This window comes from Equus caballus, chromosome 13 (genome assembly GCF_041296265.1).
Source record: "Equus caballus isolate H_3958 breed thoroughbred chromosome 13, TB-T2T, whole genome shotgun sequence".
Taxonomy (NCBI): Eukaryota; Metazoa; Chordata; class Mammalia; order Perissodactyla; family Equidae; genus Equus; species Equus caballus.
The window spans coordinates 53398989-53421035 of record NC_091696.1 but is presented as its reverse complement, the minus strand read 5'-3'; the positions used below and the strand labels follow the sequence as shown (position 1 = coordinate 53421035).

The window sequence follows — 22047 nt, the reverse complement described above, 5'->3', positions numbered from 1 at the left end:
TGGGGAGCAGTGTGGTTGCAGACGGCGGCTGACCCCCCCACCTTCCAGGGACCTCTTAGAGGGGCTGCAGGGGGCTATGGGCTGAGTTAAGAGTGTCTGGAGAATCCCCAGGTCCTGAGTCTGAGGGAGACGCACACCTCCTTGGCCTTGTGTCAGCACCCTGATGTGTCACCGCACCCCAATTTCTTATCACCCACTGGGCAGACATGAGCCTGGCCCTGCTGGGGGACATCACTCCAGCTTCACAGGTGCAGAAATGGGATCAGAGAGACAGGACCCAAACTACCCAGTCGGGGGCGGCAAGATGGTCCCCTCACCTGGACCCTGGTGGGTGACCCAGCCAACAGGAAGGGGTGCAGCACCTTCCCCGAGGTCCCGACCCTGCAGTCCTGGAGGACGTCGGGCAGGGCTGCCGCACACACAGACATTTGCTGGCACCACCTGAGAAACAAGCCCACAAATTGCATTACAGGGGGTTGTGGCGGGCTCTGGGGGGTCCCTGGGAGCGGATGGCTGGGTGGACCATGAGCGGCATCCAGCCATGCAGGGGCAGCAGGAAGAATGTCCAGAGGCCAGTGCAAAGGCCCCAAGGCAGGAATGTAGCAGCACTGTGGAGTCCCTGGGGGGTTAGCAGCTAGCTGAGTGACATGACTCCGGAGAGCTCCCTTGGGCTGCTGCTCAAATGTGGCCACAGCCGGCGTCCTGCCCGCCCCCTCCCCCCAGCAGCTCCTCCCACTCTCTCAGGCTCTGGTTTCCAACAACAGAGACTGCAGGCACAACAGGGCCAGGAGCCTGCCCCCAGGTAGGAGATGCTCCCACCGGCCTCTTTGGGGACAGGGGAGGTGGAGAGTCCTATGAAAGGACCCCTGCCTCACATGCAGGGCGGAAGTGTCCCAGACTTTGTGGGGGCAACCTGCAGGGGCTCCCAAGAAGGGCTACTTTCCTGCCTGAAGGAAGAAGGGGTTCCATGGACAGATGAATTTGAGAAGCACTCCTCATCTGTCACCCCCCACTCCACCCGACCTCAGGACATCCCAGTGCCCTTGAGCTCATTCGGGCCCCAGGGCAGAACCCACGGTGACATTCGTGGGTTGTGTGTCTCCCAGAATTATCTCCTGGGGGCCTGGAGACATGGCTAGCTGCTCGGCTTGCAGACCAGGCCAAGCTCAGGACCTGGTGGAACTGAGTTCAGATCAGCTTCCCACTTCCCTGTGCCTCAGTTTCCTCGTCTGTAAAACAGGAGGATGCCAGCGCTGCCTGGAAGGGCACAGGGGGATCCACATGGCTGCTCCTTGGTGCAGAGGGGGTGTTATTTCTCTTCCAGCCCCAAACTTGGCCCAGCAGCAGGAACTCTGCTCAGAGAGGCTGAGTCTGCGATCTTGGCCCACCTGCCTGCCCTCCGGCCTCCTGCTCCACCTCCTGGGCCTCCCCCAGGCCAGCTGCCCCCCCGGGGCCTGCACCTCATGCTGGACCCGCCTGCAGAGCCCATTCGCTCCTGGCAGCCCCGGCTGCTGGGGCGGATCCCGGTGCCCGCAGGGGCTGCAGGCGGGCCCCGGGGCCTGCACTGCTCCCTGGATGGCCTGCTCTTCCTGACAGCTGGGGCTGCGCCCTGCGTCCATGTGCTGGACCTTGAGGGACGGTCCATCTGCCACCTGCCCTGCCACGTGCCAGGGGCTGGGACCTTCGTGCCCGAGGACGTGGCTGTGACGGCTGCTGGGCTCGTAGCAGTCAGCGACCTCGTCCACGGAGCTGTCCACGTGCTCCAGCACACTGCTCGAGCCCCACAAGGCCGCTGGGTGACAGTGGGCACCTTCCTGGCCCCCCGGGGGCTGGCCGTGGACGCCCTTGGCCGCCTCCTGGTGACGGACTATGTGCCTGGGGCCGTGCACAGCTTCACGTTGGGCCCTGCTTTGCAGCCGCTGGCCCCAGCCTCCGTGCTGGGTCTGCAGGGCCCCTGCTGGGTGGGCCCGGGGCCTGACGGGGGCCTCGCCGTGAGCGAGGAGTTTGGGGACGTGCGGCTGTTTGGCAGTGCCCACCAGCCCCTGGGTACCCTGGGGGGTCTGACGGGGCACACCTTTGGCAGCCCAGCGGGCGTGTGCACCGACGCTGAGGGCGGCGTCATTGTGGTGGATGAGCAGCGGCGCCAGGTGACCCTGTTCCCCCGAGCCGGGGCACCCATCTGCCTGGTGTCCGAGGGGCTGAGAAGGCCCCTGGGTGTGGCCTGTGCACCCCAGGGCCAGCTCGTAGTGGCAGACGCAGGGGACGGCTACATCAAGGTGTACCAGTACCACTTGGAGCCAGCCTGACCCGGTGGGTCCTGGGCCACCATGGAGGAACAGTCAGGGCTGGTGGGGTCTGGCAGGGCTGCTGGCCGTGCCTTCCTGACCCTGCTCATTTGTGACACCTGCTGGGTCCGGCCAGGCTGGCCTCTTGTCTCCTACGTGCAGCGTTCCTGACGTCATCAGCAGCCACGAACCCACTGCCCCCGACTCCCCTGTGACCAGTTCAGTGGTCCGTTGCTCACTACCCCGTGTCCACTCAGGCCCGGCCCTGCTGGCTCCGGGCCCAGGAGGCCCAGGGTCTGGCCAGCTGGAGCCCGGGGATCTTGGGCGTGGTGGGCTGGCCGCCAGCACTTGCCCAGGAGCATCTCCCGCCCAGCGAGGCCCCTAATCAGACAGACACAGGCGGAGGGTGCGGCGGGGCGTGGCCCTCACTGTCCTCATTCACGCAGGCACCCCCAGTGCCCGGCCTCCTGCAGCGTCCCTGGGCCCAGCGAGGTAAGGGGAGGCAGAGAAGGGCGCTGGGGGCTCATGGCCAAATTGGGGCCTCCGTGTCCGCTCCTCCTGAGTGGGTATCTCGCGGCTGGGCCTTCGTTTCCTCCTCTGCCACCCAGGATGCAGCGGCTTGGTGCTCCCGGGGGGCCGAGGGCTCCGGTGGGTCCAGGAGAGGCTCCTACGAGGATGGAGCCCCTGCTGGAGGAGCGGGACAGGTGGGGAGCGCGGCCACGCTGAGTCCCAGGAGAGGTCCTGGGGGAGGGGATGCTCTGACCATCAGCAGGACATGGGGGCCTGTGTCCAGGCCACCGCCTCTCACACATCCCTGCCATGTGTCCTGGCCCTGCGGGTGGTGTGAAATGGGTCGGTGTAAGGAAGTGTGTGCAGTAGGCACTCAATAAAGGCTAGCCGTTACTGCTGGCATCAAGGCGTCGTTCCTGACACCTCCTGACGGTCAGATCAGACGGCCGCACCTTCGGGCTGCCCTCCCAGCCCAGCCCAGCCCATCTGGCCCTGGGACCCTGGGGGTGCCGCTCTGCAGAGGCTGGCGTGCGAGGGGGCCGGCCTGGAGCTGGGGGCTGGCACCTCGGAGTCCCATGCAGGACCTGGGGGCCATCACTCTGAGAGCATGGAGGCAGCCTGGGGACGGGACCCTCAAGAGCCCAGTCACTGCCCCTCAGAGGATGAAAGCAGGGAGGGGGGACTATGGGGCAAGGGTGTGGGGGATGCTGTGAGTGGACTAGAGGGGAGATAAGGAAGCTGGAGGGGACAAGGACGCTGAGGGGACAAGGATACTGAGGGGACAAAGATGCTGAGGGGGGACAAGGACGCTGAGGGGACAAGGATGCTGAGGGGGGACAAGGATGCTGAGGGGACAAGGACGCTGAGGGGACAAGGACGCTGAGGGGACAAGGATGCTGAGGGGACAAGGATGCTGAGGGGACAAGGATGCTGAGGGGGGACAAGGATGCTGAGGGGACAAGGACGCTGAGGGGGGACAAGGATGCTGAGGGGACAAGGACGCTGAGGGGACAAGGACGCTGAGGGGACAAGGACGCTGAGTGGACAAGGATGCTGAGGGGACAAGGATGCTGAGGGGGGACAAGGATGCTGAGGGGACAAGGACGCTGAGGGGGGACAAGGATGCTGAGGGGACAAGGACGCTGAGGGGACAAGGACGCTGAGGGGACAAGGATGCTGAGGGGACAAGGATGCTGAGGGGGGACAAGGATGCTGAGGGGACAAGGACGCTGAGGGGGGACAAGGATGCTGAGGGGACAAGGACGCTGAGGGGGCACAAGGACGCTGAGGGGACAAGGACGCTGAGGGGCCACGGACGCTGAGGGGGGACAAGGACGCTGAGGGGACAAGGACGCTGAGGGGACAAGGACGCTGAGGGGACAAGGACACTGAGGGGACAAGGATGCTGAGGGGGGACAAGGACACTGAGGGGACAAGGACGCTGAGGGGACAAGGACGCTGAGGGGACAAGGATGCTGGGGGGACAAGGACGCTGAGGGGACAAGGACGCTGAGGGGACAAGGATGCTGGGGGGACAAGGACACTGAGGGGACAAGGACGCTGAGGGGACAAGGACGCTGGGGGGACAAGGATGCTGAGGGGGGACAAGGATGCTGAGGGGACAAGGACGCTGAGGGGACAAGGATGCTGAGGGGGGACAAGGACGCTGAGGGGACAAGGACACTGAGGGGACAAGGATGCTGAGGGGGGACAAGGACGCTGAGGGGACAAGGATGCTGGGGGGACAAGGATGCTGAGGGGGGACAAGGACACTGAGGGGACAAGGACGCTGAGGGGACAAGGACGCTGAGGGGACAAGGATGCTGGGGGACAAGGACGCTGAGGGGACAAGGACGCTGGGGGGACAAGGACGCTGAGGGGACAAGGACGCTGAGGGGACAAGGACGCTGGGGGGACAAGGATGCTGAGGGGGGACAAGGATGCTGAGGGGACAAGGACGCTGAGGGGACAAGGACGCTGAGGGGGACAAGGACGCTGAGGGGACAAGGATGCTGAGGGGACAAGGATGCTGGGGGGACAAGGACACTGAGGGGACAAGGACGCTGAGGGGGACAAGGATGCTGAGGGGACAAGGACACTGAGGGGACAAGGACGCTGAGGGGACAAGGATGCTGAGGGGGGACAAGGATGCTGAGGGGACAAGGACGCTGAGGGGACAAGGACGCTGGGGGGACAAGGACACTGAGGGGACAAGGATGCTGAGGGGGGACAAGGATGCTGAGGGGACAAGGATGCTGGGGGGACAAGGACACTGAGGGGACAAGGATGCTGAGGGGGGACAAGGATGCTGAGGGGACAAGGATGCTGGGGGGACAAGGACACTGAGGGGACAAGGATGCTGGGGGGACAAGGATGCTGAGAGGACAAGGATGCTGAGGGGGGACAAGGACGCTGAAGGGACAAGGACACTGAGGGGACAAGGATGCTGAGGGGTGACAAGGACACTGAGGGGACAAGGGTGCTGAGGGGGGTACAAGGATGCTGAGGGGACAAGGACGCTGAGGAGGACAAGGACGCTGAGAGGGACAAGGACGCTGAGGGGACAAGGACGCTGAGGGGGACAAGGATGCTGAAGGGACAGGGACAGCGAGGGGGAACAAGGATGCTGAGGGAACAAGGATGCTGAGGGGGCACAAAGAGGCTAGGGGACAGGACGCTGCTGCGCCCGGGCCGCCTGCTCCAGAGCGGGAACGTTGCGCGCCCGGAACGTTCGGGCAGGGCCGGCGGCAGCTCGGGGACCTTTGGGACTGGACCGTCGCGCGGCAACGCCGGCGCCGGCGGAAATGGGGCTTGCGTCCCGCGGAGCGGCCGCGGCGGGGTGGGGGCCGCGAGTGCTGCCGTCTGCCCCGCCCGCCCGACGCCGGCCGCAGCCCCGTCCCGATCCCGCTGGCGCGCGTGGCCCTGGGCGGCAGCCGGTGAGCGCTCGCGGAGGGCGGAGCCCTGCGGTGGCGGCTGAGCTGGCGGGTGGCCCCCGGGGCCCGTCCCTCCCAGAGCCAGTCCCTCCCGGAGCCGTCCTCCGTCCCCTTCCCCCGCGGAGCCTGTCCGCCCCCATGCCCCCTTCCCTGGGGCCCGTTCCTCCCTGCAGCCTGTCCCCCCGGGCCCATCCCCCGCCTCTCCCGGGGAGCCGTCCCTCCGCGGAGGACATCCCAGCCCAGGGAGGCCACAGGACCCGTGGCAGCACCGTGCTCCTAGGGGTCCGGTCCCCACCTCCCGGGCGTGCAAGGGGCTCATGTGCTCCCCCTGACCCACCCACCAGGCAGGGCCTGTGAAAGGACATCAGGGGGATGGAGCTGCAGCCCGCGATTTACAGTTGTGCCTGACTGCAGAGGGGAGGAAAGACAGAGCCCTGATCACCTCCGTTCTCCTGAAATGGAGGGACAAGCACTGTCACCCACTGCAAGACAGTTGTCCCTGTCCTCTCTGAAACACAAGGGGCATGGAGTGACAGGTGTCTCTGAGCTCTGGAGGAGCAGTAATGGGGAAGTCCCCGGCCCTGTGACTTCAGAGTCAGCCATGCCGGGAGGGGAGGGGAGTACAGCCTCCACTTCCTGAGGTCCACTCGACCTCAGGGTCTGTGGGGAGGGGCATCCCAGAGACCCGGGTACCTGACCCGTCTGAGGAGGACCTGGCTGGTCCAGGGAGGATCCCGCCTGTCCAGGCAGGGCCTGGCCCTTCTGGAAAGGGGCTGTTCTTAACAGAGGAGGCTGTCCAGGCACATGCCCTGTTGGGCATCACAGCCTTTGAAGACGCGCATGTTGTCCAAGTCACTGCCCCGCTTTCCTGCCTGCCCCCTGCTATCGACCACCTGCTCTTTCATCTTCCCCTGCCTGTCTGATCTGAGCAGCCTTCTTTGTGTCGGTTGCTCCCGGAGGCAGAGGTGGGAGTGGGGCTGGGGGTTTGGCCTGTGATTTGTTGAGTTCTCTCTCACTACCCCACGGACAAGAAGAACATCAACTTCTGCCCTCCGCTCTTCTTCCTTAGACGTGAAGAACCGCTGCTTTTTAATTTTTTAGGTAAACTTTGTAGAAGAAGTGTAATACACACAGAGAAGGTGCACAAATCACCTGTGTGCAGCTCGACGAGCTTTCCCAAAGTGAACGCACCGTGTGAGCGGCTCCCGAGGGCGTCTGTTCACTCTCAGCCAGTCGTGTTCTTTTCCGACAGGAGCGGTGAGCCATTTTCCTTAGCTCCTGTGAAAGGAGGCCCCAGGCAGAGTGTGATGGTGTCGGTGGGCTGTGCTGGTCCCGACAGGCTGGACTGAGAGGCTTGGACCGTGCCAGCTGGTCCCCCATGGTGGTTACCAAGCCAGCCATGCCACGGCCCTCACAGGCACAATTGCCCTGTCCAGGGGGCAGTCCCTGCAGAGGGTCAGGAAGACAAGTTGGCCCTTGATGCCCTTGGTGGTGGCCACAGGGATTTGGCATGTGCTGCCGTCGGGCTCTGGGCCTTCCCCTGCCAGTGCCCGCTGTTGCTTGCCCTCCATGGTCACTGGGGGGGCGGGGCATTTGGGAGTCCTACTGCTGCTCGACTCAGAGGGATCCTTTTCACTTGGAATCCACAGCTGTGAGAGGTCCCTTTAACAAGCTGGCCTGAGAGGCCTCGACCCCTAGGCCGGGTCTGGGCTGCTGTAGATGGGCTACTGCAGTGGGGGAAGGCAGCTGCCCCAGTGGCCTCTTAAGCCGTGAGTGTTTATGAACCCCTCCCAGAGCCCCCTGACACTCAGGAAGGGGGTCCCTGCACCTTTCACAACGCCGCCCTGTCCCAGCTGTGCCGAGGGCCTGGGAGCAAAGGGGCGCTGGAGGCCCAGGCTCAGTCTGAGGCCTGTATCCCACCCTCAGGTGTGGGCTCTCACTTGGGGGTCTTAGCTCAGGGCGGCCACTCTGCCCTTTGTGCCGAGGTGGGGGCAGGCAGTGTCTGAGAAAGGCATGCCCCCAGGCGAATCCCCTCAGCACCCTGCTGCCCATCAGGCCCCATCTTGGGGGACTTGGGGAGGAGTGAGGTGCTAGCTGAGAACCCCACATCCCCAGTGAGCTTACTTCTGGACAAGCCAAGGCTCAGGTCCCACAGAATTCAGGAATCACGGCCGCTTGGGGCTGTGCCTGCTGCTCAGAGGCCTTGTGAAGGTTGGGAGAGGCCAGAAGGCCGGTGTCCCCTTAGCCTGCGGGATCTCCCCATTCTCCAGGGCTGGCGGACTTCCTGCCCCATTTCTAGATGACTCCCCGGTGGGAGGGATGCTCCCGAAGGAGGCGCTCAGCTGTGACAAGAGGACACTCCCTTGCTCGGAGCCCTGCCCTGAAGTGGCAGGTGCAAGGACTCCTCCTGGGAAGGGTGGGCAGGCCAGAGGCCAGAGGCCTGGAGGGTCAAGAGAGGAAGAAGCCCCCTGAGCACCGAGAGCCGAGCCTAAGCCTGCTCCCCGAGCGCCGAGGCTCCTCTGGGGCCTCACTGGGCAGGGGTGGGCTCGGGGCACCTGCACCAGTTCCCAGGGCCGCTGGCAGTGTGCACGCGCCTGGCTTCCCTTGGACAGCAGCAATTTGTTTAAATTTTCATTTTATTCTTGCTCACTTAGTAAGTAAATCAAGTTTCGTTAGAGTTTGAGTTTGTATTAGTTTAATTGTTAATGAGATTGTACGTTTTCCCATGTGCAACACATAAAAAGCCCTAATCAGGTTCCTCAAAAACAGAAACAAAACCTTTGTGTGCCCGCACACCCTGTGAGTGGTCCTGAGCAGGTTGTAGAACCTCGCCCTGCTTCAGCCTGCTTGTCTCTGAAATGAGGGAGTGTGTTGACCTGCCTTGGGGTGGGGACAGGGGCACTCCGGGCTGGGCCTGCACTCACAGCAACCCAGGGTGGAGGTAGGGGCAGTACCCGAGGGAGACGGACAGCAGGGAGCCCCCACCAGCCTCTGCGACCAAACCCAGAGCGGGGTCGCCCCGGTCCACGGGTCCTGTGGCCACGTAGATGTGTCCTTCAGGGCAGTCTGTGACACCGTGGCTCACGGCCTGCAGCGACAGCACTGCCAGCCACGCTGGGGTCATCAGTTCTGAGCTGAGCCTCTCCCGTCTCTTCCAGCATTCCCAGCATGGTGCTCAAGGCCTTCTTCCCCACATGCTGCGCCTCAGCGGACAGCGGCCTGCTGGTTGGACGGTGGGTCCCGGAGCAGAGCAGCGCTGTGGTCCTGGCTGTGGTGCACTTTCCCTTCATCCCGATCCAGGTCAAGGAGCTCCTGGCCCAGGTGCAGCAGGCCAGCCGGGTAGGTGTGGCCGTGCTGGGCACCTGGTGCCACCGCCGGCAGGAGTCCGAGGAGAGCCTAGGCCACTTCCTAGAGGGCCTGGGTGCCATCTTCTCCCACGAGCCCTGGCTGCAGCTGTGCCGGGAGAGGGGCAGCAAGTTCTGGAGCTGCAAGGCCACCCACCGGCAGGTGCCCGCCTCCCTGGGTGCCCCTGGCCAGGACCAGGTCATGCTCATCTTCTATGATCAGCGCAAGGTGCTGCTGTCCCAGCTGCACCCACCTGCAGCTCTGCCTGACCACCAGGCTGGGGATGCCACGGCCAGTGCTGGGGGCCTGGCTGCTGTCTTTGACACTGTGGCACGCAGTGAGGTGCTCTTCCGAAGTGACCAGTTCGACGAGGGTCCCGTGCGGCTGAGCCACTGGCAGTCAGAGGGCGTGGAGGCCAGCATCCTTGTGGAGCTGGCCAAGCAGGCTTCGGGGCCCATCTGCCTGCTGCTGGCCTGCCTGCTGTCGCTCATCTCAGCTGCCAGCACCTCCCGGTAGGTGCCCACCCCCTGGTGTGCAGGGAGCACAGAGGCCCAGACGGGCCCTTCTGAGGCTCCCAGCTGCCCCCTGCATGTCCCATACTCTCTCCCCTGGTATCTCAGAGGACCACCTGGTAGTGGCTGCTATTCTGGTGCCCCTTGCTCCCAGGGCAGAACCAGGCTTCCTGGCAACCTCAGTAGGGATGTGGGGCCCACCAGGTAGGGGTACAGGGTGAACCTTAGGGCGCTCGGCCCTGAAAGGGAAACCAGATGATGAGCAGACCCAGTTGTTGCCCCGCAAGGCCTGCCGTGTGTCCTGCCTGGGAGTCGTTTGTCCCTCTGAAGGCACGTAGGCCGCCCGCTTCCCTGGCCCCGGCACTCGCGGGAGAGGCAGGCCTAGAGGCTGTGGAGTGGTGTCCATTCACTGACAGCCGTGGGTGTGGGGTGGTGGTCCCCAGCCTCAGCGGCTCTCCAGGATCCCCTGGAGCACTCCTGGCTGTGGGCCGAGGGATTGTAAAAGCCCCCGAGGGCCCTGGAGAGTGGTGGGGTATTCTGGCTGGTTACCCAGGGCCGGAGCTGGGCTGCAGGGGCCCTCTCTCCCTGGTGGCACCACCCAGTGGGGAGCAGCTGTGCTACACCCTTGGGCGTCCCTCCCCTAGATCCAGGCGTTCAGGCTGTCAGGGTTAGGGACTGGCCTCACCTGCTCAGCGGGGGCTCCGGGAGCCCTCTGTCCTGTCCTGGCAGAGAGCCCTGGGCAGCTGTGTGTGGACACTGCCTGGGGTTGTGGGAGCCACTGGGGCCCTTGACATGAGAGCTGGGTTTGGGAGCCTCAGGACTCCCTTGGAATGAATTACGTGAAGGTGTGTTTGGGCTGAGGTGCAGTTTTGGGGAGAGAAAGTCCTAGACTTTCATCGACTTTCAAAGGGCCCAAGAAAGGCTAAGAACTGCTTGTGTGCCCCCCATCCTGCAGTGCCTGTCCAGCAGCTGTTGGTCAGTGACCAGTGGTGACATTCACGCCAGGCATAGCAGTCGCTCGGCAGGAGCTGAGCCCCCCGCCCCGCAGGGCAGCCACAGGGATGCTGTTGGCCCCAGTCTGCCCAGGGCTGGTCTGAGTCTTGGGGAGACCTCTGCACGGGTGGGGGGTTTCTGCTTGATTGGAGTCGGGGGTGCGGGATGCGTTTTCTTCTCAGAATTTGTTCCGAGTCACTTGGTTGAAGACACAGGCTTTCAACCTTCCAAGATCAAGACCTCCTCCCTCCTCCTGAGGGTCCAAGCCTGGCTGGTGGTGGCCCTGCACTTTGCAGGAGCCCTTTGGGTCCGTCCTGCCACGGTGGGCTCTGCACAGAGACCAGGTGCACGGCACTCTCTGTACCTGTGCTCATGAACACCTCCCCTCGGTGTCCAATCGTCTGGAGGCGTCTCGGGGCTTCCTTTCTCTGTGAGAAGTCAGTCTCCTTGGGCAGCCAGAGACTTGACGAGGGTGCCAATTGGGCAGGACAGGGTGTGTGTGGCAGGAGGCACCTTAACATCCACTCCTGGGCGTGGTCTTGGCACTCGCTCTGGGTGTTTCTGGGTCAGCGCTTTCTGACCCAGAGGAGGTTGAGTTGCCAACTCATGCACTGTGACCCCTGCCAGGCAGTCTGCCTAGGCCCTCCCATTTGTGTCCCTGCCCTGCTGAGTTCAGGAGTGTGACCTTCGGTGTCTGGGGCCACCAGGGCCTTGGGCCAAGCCTGGCCTGACCCTTCCCCTCTGAATGGTGAGGTGTGCTGGGGAGAGCCGAGGAGGCCCTGGCTCCCTGGTGGACAGAGCCCCAGGAGGAACTGAGGCCCTGCCTTCTCTGCTCCTTCCCAGGGTGTTCAAGCTGTGGCCACTCTCCTTCATTTGGAGCAAACTCTCCACATGTGAGCAGCTCAGGCACCGGCTGGGGCAGCTCACGCTCATCTTCAGTACCCAGAAGGCCGAGAACCCTGCCCAGCTGATGAGGTGCGGCCTGCCCTGGGTCTCCTCCACAGCGGCCAGACGCACCTCGGTCCCCAGCCCTCCCCACCCCTTCTCTGCACCAAGCCCACCATGCTGACACTTCCGGCCAGGCAGCCCTCACCACCCATTCTCATTGGACCTCTCCTTCCAGGAAGGCCAACATGCTTGTGTCCGTGTTCCTCGATGTGGCCCTCGGCCTTGCGCTGCTGTCCTGGCTTCATGGGAAGGACCGCATTGGGCAGCTGGCCGATGCCCTTGTCCCCGTAGCTGACGTAAGTTGGTTAGGGTGGAGCCAGGTCTGGACTCAGAGCACCTGTTTCCCAGGGGTGGGGGGTGGGGCCCTTCCTGGGAGCAGCAGAGGCCCCTCAGCTGGCCAGAGCCCCTCTTTCCTTCCACTCGGTCGGGCCAGTAGAGCAACCCTCGTCCCTGACCCCAGACAGGTCACCTAGGAGCCATGGTGTCTCTCAGGGTCCCAGGGCTGCACAGACTCCTGCCTGCTAGGTTCCCAACCTCCCACTCTGGGTCACATCTCCCCTGGCCTCTACCTTGCCTTCCTGAAGGTGGTCGTGTCTGGGGGACACGTCGTGTTGAGGCTTTTAGGGGGAGCCCACCACCCCTGCCAGGCCCCGTGTCACGCATCCCTGTCCCTCTTGCCCCCATGTCGTTTGTGCAATCCTGGCTCTTTGGGGCAGCTGGCTTTTAGCTTGGGCCCTCTGCATGGTCAGCATCGTGGAAACCTCCCCTATGTCCAGGCTGTCTCTGCGGTCGAGTTCGGGCCTCCCACCCTTAGGCAGTCATGCAGCTCCCAGCATTGATTCTGCAGTCCCCTCCTTTGCTGTGCTCCTCAACTGCCCCTGCACAGTCTGTGCAGCATTTCCAGGGCCTGGGTACCACCCTCCCCTCCTCTGCCCCCACGGTCACCCTCGCAGTATCCACCCTGCTGCATTTCTGCATCGTCTCCACGCCTTCAGCTTCTCTGTCTCCCTTCTCAAAGCCAAAAGCCCTCTGGTGGGAGCTTGTCTTCCAGCTTAGGGCAGTCCCTCTGGCCCCTCAGGCCATCCCTAGGCCTCTGCGGGGGGCCTCCTAGCTCTGGGTGTGGTCGAGCAGCTGAGGCCTGGCTGGATGGTCCTTGTGGGCTCAGCCTCTGCCTGCTGTCATCAGCGTCCAGCCACCGGTGTGCACTGGAGCTGCTTGTAGCCAGGCCAGGACCCCGTGGGGCAGGAGCCCTCACAGGCCAAGTCCCCATGGCTTCTCGGGGAGGCCTGGGCCCAGAGGAAGAAGGAAGGAAGAAGGCTGGTGGCTGGGAAGGGGGCTCGGCTGCCTCACCTTCGCTCCTGCACACTCTGCCTTTTGGCCAGCTTCATCCTAGACCTCCCTTTTGCAAAATTGCTCAGAAGTATAAATATTTAATTTAAAAATGAAAGCCTCTTCCTGCCGCCAAGCTCTTGTCCTTTAAATATTAGATAAGCTCTATTTATAAAGAGCGTTCTGTTCCTCTTCTCACTGCTCCTGACATGGCTGAGGTCTTCACACAGGGTTGGGAGAGGCCTGCATGGTGGCGGGAGGGGGTGGCGGACTCTGATGATGGGGCCTCAGGAGTGGTGACGAGGCTGGGGGTCCTCAGGGCCTGCCCACTGGGGCCAGCACAGTGCCCAGACATCCACTTTCCTCTTGGGGTGGCCAGATGCTGGTCAGCTTCCCTGCCCATTTGTGAGGGTCCTCATGCCATCTCTGGCCCTTGCTCAACATTGTCCTTGATTCTCAGTTCCCATCTGTCCTTCACTCAAGGGGACCCTCCAGCCCTCCCACCTGCTACTTCAGCCCCTGACAGGCTGGACACTCTCATGCTACCCGAGGCCACCCACCTAGGGAAGGCCCGGGACTCTGATGGCAGGTGGTGGAGTGGGGACCTCGGTCGTGGAGGACTGAGTGGGCCCACGGGCTCCCCCAACAAGCTGCCTGGTGAGCTGGAGTCAGTGCTATGTCAGGCATCTGGGCCAAGGGCCTGAGTGATGAGAGGAGGGAAGGACGCCTCGTGTGGAGGTTGATGTCCATCAGAGGCCATGTGTCCAGTGGGCCAGGGCAGCCTGTCGGCCTCGTAGGTCATGACTCTGAGCCCCGAATCCCAGAGCATCTGTGGAGAGGTTCCGTGGCGGACAAGTGTGGGCACCCCCTGGGCCTGTGATGTCAGGAGGCAGCAGTCCAGAGACCTGGAGGAAGGAGCTAGGTCTGCCTTGGCGCTGCCCAGACTGGCAGCCGTGGGGCCAGTCTGTGGACAAGGCGCCCCTCCTGTGTCCTCACAGCACGTGGCCGAAGAGCTGCAGCATCTGTTGCAGTGGTTGATGGGCGCACCTGCTGGGCTCAAGATGAACCGGGCGCTGGACCAGGTGCTGGGCCGCTTCTTCCTGTACCACATCCACCTGTGGATCAGTGAGTGCTGGCGGCCAGCAGGGGGCTGGGCTGGTTGGGCGGGACTTCGCCTGGCCCCAGTGACTTCCAGTTCGGCTCCTGAAGCCTGTGCCCCTATGGACACAAGCATCAGCTGAGTGGGGCAGGGGGGCCCAAGCCAGGCCCCACCCCTTGGTCCCTGCTTCCTCCCCTCCCAGCATCCTGCATGTGTGGAGCCCTCCTGTGCTGGGCTGGCTGCTCGGCCATCCGGGCCTGCAGCATAGTCTGTCCCTCGGTTTCCAGAAGCCTCGGGCTCTCATCCTCAGTGAGGACTTGAGGGGGACCAGGGTGTCCCTGGGTGCCCCCCTCAGGGCCAACCCCCATCCCGCCAGGCTACATCCACCTCATGTCCCCCTTCATCGAGCGCATCCTGTGGCACCTGGGCCTGTCAGCCTGCCTGGGCCTGACGGTGGCCCTGTCCATCCTGTCGGACATCATCGCCCTCCTCACCTTCCACATCTACTGCTTCTACGTCTACGGTGCAAGGTGGGTGTGTGCTCCCTCGTCTGCAGGCTGCCCGGGCAGCCCTCCAACCCGGGGCACCATGGACAGGCTTCTGGGGCTGGGTGGGTGCAGGGTGGCGTGGCGCCCTGACAGCTCCCATGCCCTGTAGGCTATACTGCATGAAGATCTGTGGCCTGTCCTCGCTCTGGCGTCTTTTCCGGGGGAAGAAGTGGAACGTTCTGCGCCAGCGGGTGGACTCCTGCTCCTACGACCTGGACCAGGTACTGGGCAGGATTGCAGGGGAGGGGGCACCCCGGCCCTGACTGGCCAGCGTGACCACAGCTGATCATCTCCCAGCTCCAGTCGGGCTGGCCCCTCTGAGTGGGCCTGGCCAGTGCAGCTGCTTAGGTGCCATGAGTGGGCAGCCACACTCCTGTCCTATAGCTCCCCTGCCACAGGGTCAGCATCGACCTTGCAGGACATGGGGAGTCTGCGATGGGTAGGGTGCACTGGGGCCCTCAGACAGACAGAACCTTGACCCAGGTAGGAGACAGACCCTGCTCTCAGGGTGCCGCAGGGCCCCAGGGAGCCACCAGACAGTAGTGGCCAGGCACAGAGCCTTAGCTTGCTCAGACCTGACACTTGGCCCTCGGGCGCCGTCCTCCAGGGCACGTTTCTTCTGCCTGACTTCCACAACTCTCCTGTCTTTGGTGTGCATGGCTGCACACCTGAGGGGCTGGTCCTGTCTCCCCTTGTGTCGCCAAATCTGGAGGGCACACAGACGCACCCCTCCCAGTACTGAGAAAGCTGTTATGAGCGGGCTCTCCTGAGTTGTCTCAGGAAGCCAGTGTTCTGCCAGCAGGTGTCCTGTTTTTGCTCAGTTACAGGATGGGCTTGGTGGGGATGGGCAGCGGGATGTGGCTGGTGCTAGTGGGGCTGTCCCCTGGCCTGGGCCATGCTGATCTGGTGTCCTTCTCCTGGCAGTTGTTCATCGGGACTCTGCTCTTCACCATCCTGGTCTTCCTCCTTCCTACCACGGCCCTATACTACCTGGTGTTCACCCTGGTGAGCGAGCACCACGCACCCTGGGTGTGCGGGGCGTGGCATCTGGCCCATGGGCCTTGCCCACAGTGTTTGGAGGGGTCACTGCCAGCTCTGGCTGCCAGTGGGCATACGTGGGCAGGCCATCTACCCCTGCAGGCTATGTGGGGTGTGACCGTTCTGGATTCTGGGCAGTGTGTGCTGGGCCCTGGAGCAAGCAGGGGTCCTATGCTGGGGGGACACCACCTGCTGCTCTGGGACATGCAACTGGGTGTGTGGAGGCCAGGACCCATGATGGGCGGGTCATGGTGGTGGTCTCCTCTTAGTGCCTGGTGCGGGGTCGAGGCGCACAGACGGAAGGGCACGGCACCCAGGTGGCCCAGGCTAAGGGCCAGTGGCATGTTCCCTGGATCAGAGTGCCGTCTCCTTTGACCCGTGGGAGAGCCGACTGTTCCCCGCCTACTGCTTCCCTGCCACCTCGTGTTTAGGCCTCAGGTTCAGGGTGGAGCCTGTGCCCTCGGTGTGTGGGGGGCATGCTCTCCCCCAGGCTCTTGTACCTGGTCACCTTTCGTTGTGGCCCAGCACGATTCGGCTGCTTTGCTCGTGAGTGTGCCGGCATGGCTCTAGCCACGGGCCTGGCTCCGAGGCCCTGAACACCATCTGTGTGCAGCTCCGGCTCCTGGTGGTCACTGTGCAGGGTCTGATCCATCTGCTCGTGGACCTTGTCAACTCCCTGCCGCTGTACTCACTCGGCCTCCGGCTCTGCCGGCCCTACAGACTTGCAGGTAGGTCTGCATGCTGGGCAAGCGGGCAGGGAGGACAGAGAGCCCCAGTTCTGGGGTGGCTGCTGGACCAGCTGCCTGCAGTGAGCTGGAGGGAGTGGGCCCACCTGGCACCCAGGTTCAGAGGCCACAGAGGCAGCTCTCGTTTCTGCCACCCTTTTTTGTGACAAGCGTGAACATTTGCCCTGAGGTCTGCCCGCAGGAATATAGTGGTGCCTGAATGTGGCTCAGAGAGGATGCAGCCCCATGTGGTCATGTGGAGCTCCATGTGCCTGCTGGTGCCCCTCAACCTTGGAGGGGACAGGCCAGGGTGGAGGACGCCGGGCTGGCCACCTCCATATGATGGGAGCACCCTCCTGCCCCACCCCCAGCACACCACTGCCTGCAGGACAACAGCCACCATCCCAGCTGCCCTGGCCGTGCCCTCTGCAGGTGGCTGACCCTGTTTGCAACCACTGGGTTGGCCAGACACCTCTGAGGGGAGACTGGCCCCACTGGTCACAGGGTTGTGGGTTGGCCTATCTGGTTCAGGGGCTTTGAATGTATCAGGGAACTTGGGGAGTTCCTGGCACAGCTTCTGTCGAGCAGCTGTTCAGATGGCCCCCAAGGTGACCAGCATGCCCAGGAGGCCCTGCACCCCGTTTGCAGCTGGGCAGCTCGGGCCACACACCAAAGCTCATGGCAGCTGCTCCTGGCAAGTGTGGAGCCAGAGGACATGAACGTGCACGTTCCGTGGGCTTGGACCTGAAGGCTGCCTGCTGGATACACTCAAACCCTCTTTCCAAGGCATTTTCCCCGCAGACCCCCAGGTGGCCGAGGCCAGGGACCCAACTACAGCACTGCCCACCTCACTTGGCTCCCAGCCTCCACTGACACCCCAGCATGCCAGGTCCAGGCAGGTGGAAAACCCAAGAGCCAGCACCTTCCTCCCCAGCCCGCGGCTCCCAGCCAGAGCAGAGTCGTTTTAACTCCACTTGAAAGGCCACAGATGCCGCTGCCTCTTTTCTTCACTGACTTTGCCTTGGGGCCTCTTCATCAATTGATAATTAGCTTCTCTTTTCAAGAACCTTCTGCCTTGGGAATCCCCAGGCTTGAGAGCCCAAACTGCGGGCCAAGAACCTGGTGGGTCCCCGAGCCATGTACGCAGAAGTTAGAAGACGTTTAGATGCCAGCAGGGTGGCCGCCGCCTAGCAAGTGCCCCATCTACTCTGTGGGAAAACCCACATCCCGTCCGGAAAGCAGCGTAGCCTGTGCTCCTGCCACCTGGCCGGCTCTGCCATACCTGCCAGGCCCTCGGCTGCTGTCTAGGTGAAGCTTGGCAGCAGGCATTCATAGCGGTCAGGCAGCCAGCTCAAACAGGCAGACGGAAGGAGACGAGGGGCCCCGGTGGCCTGCAGCCCTCTGAGTGCTGCTCTGAGATGAAGGCCCGGTGCCGTCGGAGCCCCTCTGTCAGCTACAGACATGAGGACGGAAGGGGCTGCCTCAGGGCCCTGGGAGCCCTGGGAGGGCTGCTGCTCGCCCTCATGGGCACCTTGCTCTCCTTGCAGCCGGCGTGAAGTTCCGAGTCCTGGAGCACGAGGCTGGCAGGCCCCTCCGCCTCCTGATGCAGGTAGGGCTCCATGGACCCCTCACACTGCTGCCTGTGGGCAGGCCCCCACCCGCCATGGTGCTGCCATGTTCCAAGGCAGCTAAGATCAGAGCCCCTCTGTGCTGCCCTGGGTGTGGGGCCTGTGTGGGGCTGTGGGGCGACTCCCCCACCCCCTAGGTCTCTGGGCACTGTGACCCGCTCTGCCTGCAACTTCCCTCAGCAGGGCCTGATCCCCTGTGCTGTCAGATGCCTGCAGCCACCCCAGGTCCTGCCTGCGTGGCCCTGTGTCCCTGTCTCCTGTCCTGGGCCCCACGGGCTCCCTTTCCAGGCAGGATGGCACGTACTTAGGACACATAGGCGTTCTCTGTTGGGCTCCTTTATCGGAAACAGTTTTGGGGGCCCTGGTGCGAGAGGGAGCAGGTGGGTTACTAGGTGACTCGCTGGCTGCCAGGTGTCAGGTCCTGGCAGGCAGGGTTGGCCTGAGGGTAATACCTAGCAGCCTGCTCATGTCTTGGGGAGAAGCCAGATGCTGAGGCAGCCGGGGCCCTGTGTGGTTTTCTCGGGGTACAGTGTGTTCCGAGTCCCACCCAAGGAGGCTCCTGGGAGCTGAGTGAGTTCTGGGATGGAGGGGTCTGCGCCCCACCAGCCCGGCCTGCCTCCCCTCCCTGCAGCCTGCCCAGAGCAGAGCACGCCTAGCCGCACCCTACGCCCCCTCCTGAGTTGCTCCCCTGCCCCCTATGTCTGGACAGGGCTGGTCCTGCCCCACACTCGTCCAGCCTAGGGACCCCCCGAGTGCCCACCAGGCCCTGAGAAGTCAAGCCCCAGGGAGCTGGGGGCCAGGCCCTGGCTAAGCGCTGCCCTTGTGTCTCCAGATAAACCCACTGCCGTACAGTCGTGTGGTGCACACCTACCGCCTCCCCAGCTGTGGCTGCCACCCCAAGCACTCCTGGGGCTCCCTGTGCCGCAAGCTGTTCTTCGGGGAGCTCATCTACCCCTGGAGGCAGAGAGGGGACAAGCAGGACTGAGGGGCTCTGGCCATTGGCCCACCTAGCACCAACGCCCAACCACAGTCAGCCCTCCACACTGCCAGGGTGCTGCTGACCATCGGGCAGCTTGCGTCCCACATGGTGGCTGGGCCCCGCTCTTTGCCTTCCATGCCCCCAGCTGTCTGGGGCCTCCACAGGCCCTGCTGGGGCCCTGCCTGTCACATCTCCCAACTCCGAGGTCGTGGGGGTGGTGAGCAGGAGGATTCAGGGGTGGCCAGCCAGGCCAGCCAGCCTGTACTCCATTCCTAGAACTGTTTGCCTTGGGACCCCTTCCTGATCTATTGTGATGGCACTGTTAACCCAGTGCCCACCAGCCCCCCAGGAGCCCTGCCCTGCCCCCTCACCTCACTTCCAGACCCCTGGCAAGGTTTGTAGAACCCCCACCTCTGCCCACCATGCCCGTTCCTGGTGGGGTGTGCTGGCAGGTCTTCCTGGTTGCTCCCCAGTGGCCACACCCTGTACTGGGGCAGAGGAACCCCTCCCAGATGTACTCAATGGTCCTTGAGACTCTGACCTGCAAGTATCTCCTCCCTTTGGGGTTTTTCTGCAGGGTGCACTCCTGGGTCCCTGATATCTTCCAGCTGCCTCAGTGGCACAACGGCCAGTCAACCTGGGGATCCAGGCAGCTGCTGACGCCAGCCTAAACCTGCAGCCCCAGTGAGCAAGGGCCCTCCGGGAAGCTGGGTGGCAGCGCTCCTCATGCCTGAGTTCTTGGTGCTCCCCGGAGAGATTTCTTTGCAGGAGGAGCCACTCGCAGGCCTTTGGGAGGCCCTGTGTGCAGCCAGGCCATGTGGGGTGCCTGAAGCTGCCTTGTTGGAAGCCAAGCACCTGCCCACCTGGCTGCCCCATTCCTGCCCTGTGCCCCACAGGAATAGGCCCCTTGGGCAGATCTTCATTCCCCTTCACTGGCTCCTCAGGGAAGCAGGCAGCTCCTGGGCAGATGCTTCTGCAGCATCCCCTGGGCAGGGGCGGGGGTGTCCAGCACTGTGGCTGCGTCTGCCTGCTGGCTGCCAGCAGAATCTAAGTGTGAGTGAGCCCCGGAACCTGGGGGAGGAGGCCTGGAGAGGTAGAGGGTGTCACGTGTGGCTTGTCATCTTGGAGTTGGAAACATCCGTAGGCAGGGGGCCAGTGCTCCCTGTCCATCATGGGCACTTGGGACTGTCCACCTCTGCTGCCTGAGCCTTGGTGCAGACCACAGTGGGGGGCCCTGAGCAAGTCCCCACCAGCTAGAGTCAGGCGGGACAGGTCCCGATTCTGCCTTTTTGTGCTGTGACAATAAAGTTTCCCGCGTGTTTGGAGTGTGAGCTGTGCCTTCCAGTAGCCACACGGGCCGTGAGTGTGGGAAGGCCCTCACTGTGGCCGCACACCTTCTGCCCCAGGTGGGGATGGGGCGGGGCCCCCCTTATCCTGGGGTGCTGGGACAGCTGGCCCCCCATTTGTCCTGAAATGATGACCAAGCCACGGGGCACTGGGCACCCTGTACCCTGGAGCAGGCCTCTGCAGGTCTCGTGGGTGGGTGTGTAGGCTCTGGCCCCTTGAAGATGCCCTGGCATGGGTGGCTGAACCCAGGGCCACTTGCTCTCCGGTTTCAGCCCTACCCTGGCATGGCGGGCTCCCAGGGCAAGGCTGAGGGCAGGGGTGCAGGCCCCTCTGGGGACCGCTCCTGGCTCTGATGTGTGTGTCATCGCCTGAAACCCATGGACTCCATGCAGGGCAGGGTGCTCCCTGCCTGACTGCCCGTCCTGTGGCTGCCTTCGCGTTTGCTGTCCTGGCTACGTACGGGAGGGGCTGAAGCCGGAGAGCTCCTTCAGCAACTCCCAGGCCTGCACCCCGCTGAGGGTCTGCAGAGGCTGGCTAGGGAGCCCCAGAGGGCCCTGCATGGGGCTGGCAGGCAGGGCCTGTGCCCCTAGAGCCTGCTGAGAAGAGCCTCCATCACCTGTGTCGCCAGGGCCGCCTCCCCTGCCGCCAGATGCCGGGACTCGAGCTGGCACATGGACCTGCCATGCCTCCTGCTGACTTCTCCCCCACTCTGCCTGGTGCGCCTGCTTGTCCTTCAGGTGCCCGCTGTCGCCCCTCACCCCTTGTCTTGGGGCCCCTGCCAGTGAGGATCCTGCTGCGTGGCCCAGCCCACGGCACAGCGGTGGCCTTGTCACAGGCCTTGCCCGGCAGCTATCGCTCTCGGTGCTGGGTGCTGGGCTGCCTGCCTGTCTCCCAAGGACCAGCCCAGTCCTGGCACCAGAGCTAGCCAGGAGAGCACTGGACACTCCAGCCACTTGGGGCCACCAAGAGATGCCACCTGCACCTCCCAGGCTGCTCCTGTCCTCAGTGTCCTTTCTTGTGCCTGGACCTGCACAGCCCTTGCCTAGAGATAGCCTTCTCCTGTGGGCCCCTTGTCCCCCTGCCCCCTGCCCCCAGGGCTGTGACCGCCTCTGCTGTGCGGACCTGGGCGGAGCCTGTGCTGCACCTCCTCCAAGGCTGAGCCTCAGGCCACCCTGAGAAATGGGCTTTCCCCTCTCAGGGTTACTCACAGAGAACTGCCTTCACATACAGTCAGGAGACAAGCTCAGAGAGGGACGGTGGCTTGAAGGCCACACAGCAAGCAGGTCTGAGCCCCACAGTTCCCTCCCCACCAGCTTTCTCCTGTTTTTGATAATGTGTTATTTTGACGTACTTTCAAACTTACAGAAACATAGCAAGGATAATGGTATTTCTCAATGCCCGTCACCCAGATTCCCCACTGTTAACGTTTTGCCACATTTGCTTTTTCATATTCATACTCGATTTTTTCCTGAACCATTTGATCATCAGTTGCTCCTAATTTTACCCCTAAAATGTTAAGTGTGTATCTTGTAAGGCCAAGGACACTGACTTGCATGACCGCAGCACGGTCAGGAAAATTGGGGATGCCACATGGGGAGGACCACCCTGCTCGGATGTCCCCAGGACCGTCTGCAGCAGGTCCAGGGCCACGCTCCCACTGCTCCCAGGCGCCCGTCCTGAGGGCCCTTCAGCCTCAAGCTCTCCACAGCAGTCTTGGTGTCTTGCAACACCGACGTTTTAGAAGATACTCAGTCAAGTGTCCCCGCGTGGGGCTCCTCTGGTGACTCAAGAAGGTCCAGCTCACATGCGCTTGGCAGGAACAGAACGT

The 22047-nt window shown here is 63.3% G+C and overlaps 2 protein-coding genes across 22 annotated transcripts; both read left to right on the top strand.

The window, feature by feature from the left end:
* Positions 1-529: 529 nt before the first annotated feature.
* Positions 530-2777, top strand: NHLRC4 (NHL repeat containing 4). Its single transcript, XM_023616734.2, has 2 exons — positions 530-802; positions 1325-2777. Exons 1-2 carry the CDS (start codon positions 648-650, stop codon positions 2304-2306), a joined length of 1137 nt encoding a protein of 378 aa, XP_023472502.2. The 5' UTR covers positions 530-647; the 3' UTR covers positions 2307-2777.
* PIGQ (phosphatidylinositol glycan anchor biosynthesis class Q) lies at positions 2677-20203 on the top strand. Of its 21 annotated transcripts, none has more exons than XR_011424414.1 (13): positions 5159-5731; positions 6830-6985; positions 8887-9585; positions 11422-11553; positions 11702-11822; positions 13854-13980; positions 14331-14484; positions 14612-14723; positions 15427-15507; positions 16154-16268; positions 17813-17874; positions 18726-19266; positions 19450-20203. XR_011424414.1 is itself a non-coding variant. In XM_070231263.1 (12 exons), exons 3-12 carry the CDS (start codon positions 8897-8899, stop codon positions 18876-18878), a joined length of 1746 nt encoding a protein of 581 aa, XP_070087364.1. In that variant the 5' UTR covers positions 2677-2777; positions 6830-6985; positions 8887-8896; the 3' UTR covers positions 18879-20203. The 21 variants fall into 21 exon arrangements, 13 of the variants coding, with proteins under 13 accessions (XP_070087364.1, XP_070087367.1, XP_070087361.1 ...); XR_011424413.1 differs by having other exon boundaries at positions 5498-5731; positions 16130-16268; XR_011424418.1 differs by having other exon boundaries at positions 5498-5731; positions 16066-16268.
* The last annotated feature ends 1844 nt before the right edge of the window (positions 20204-22047 follow it).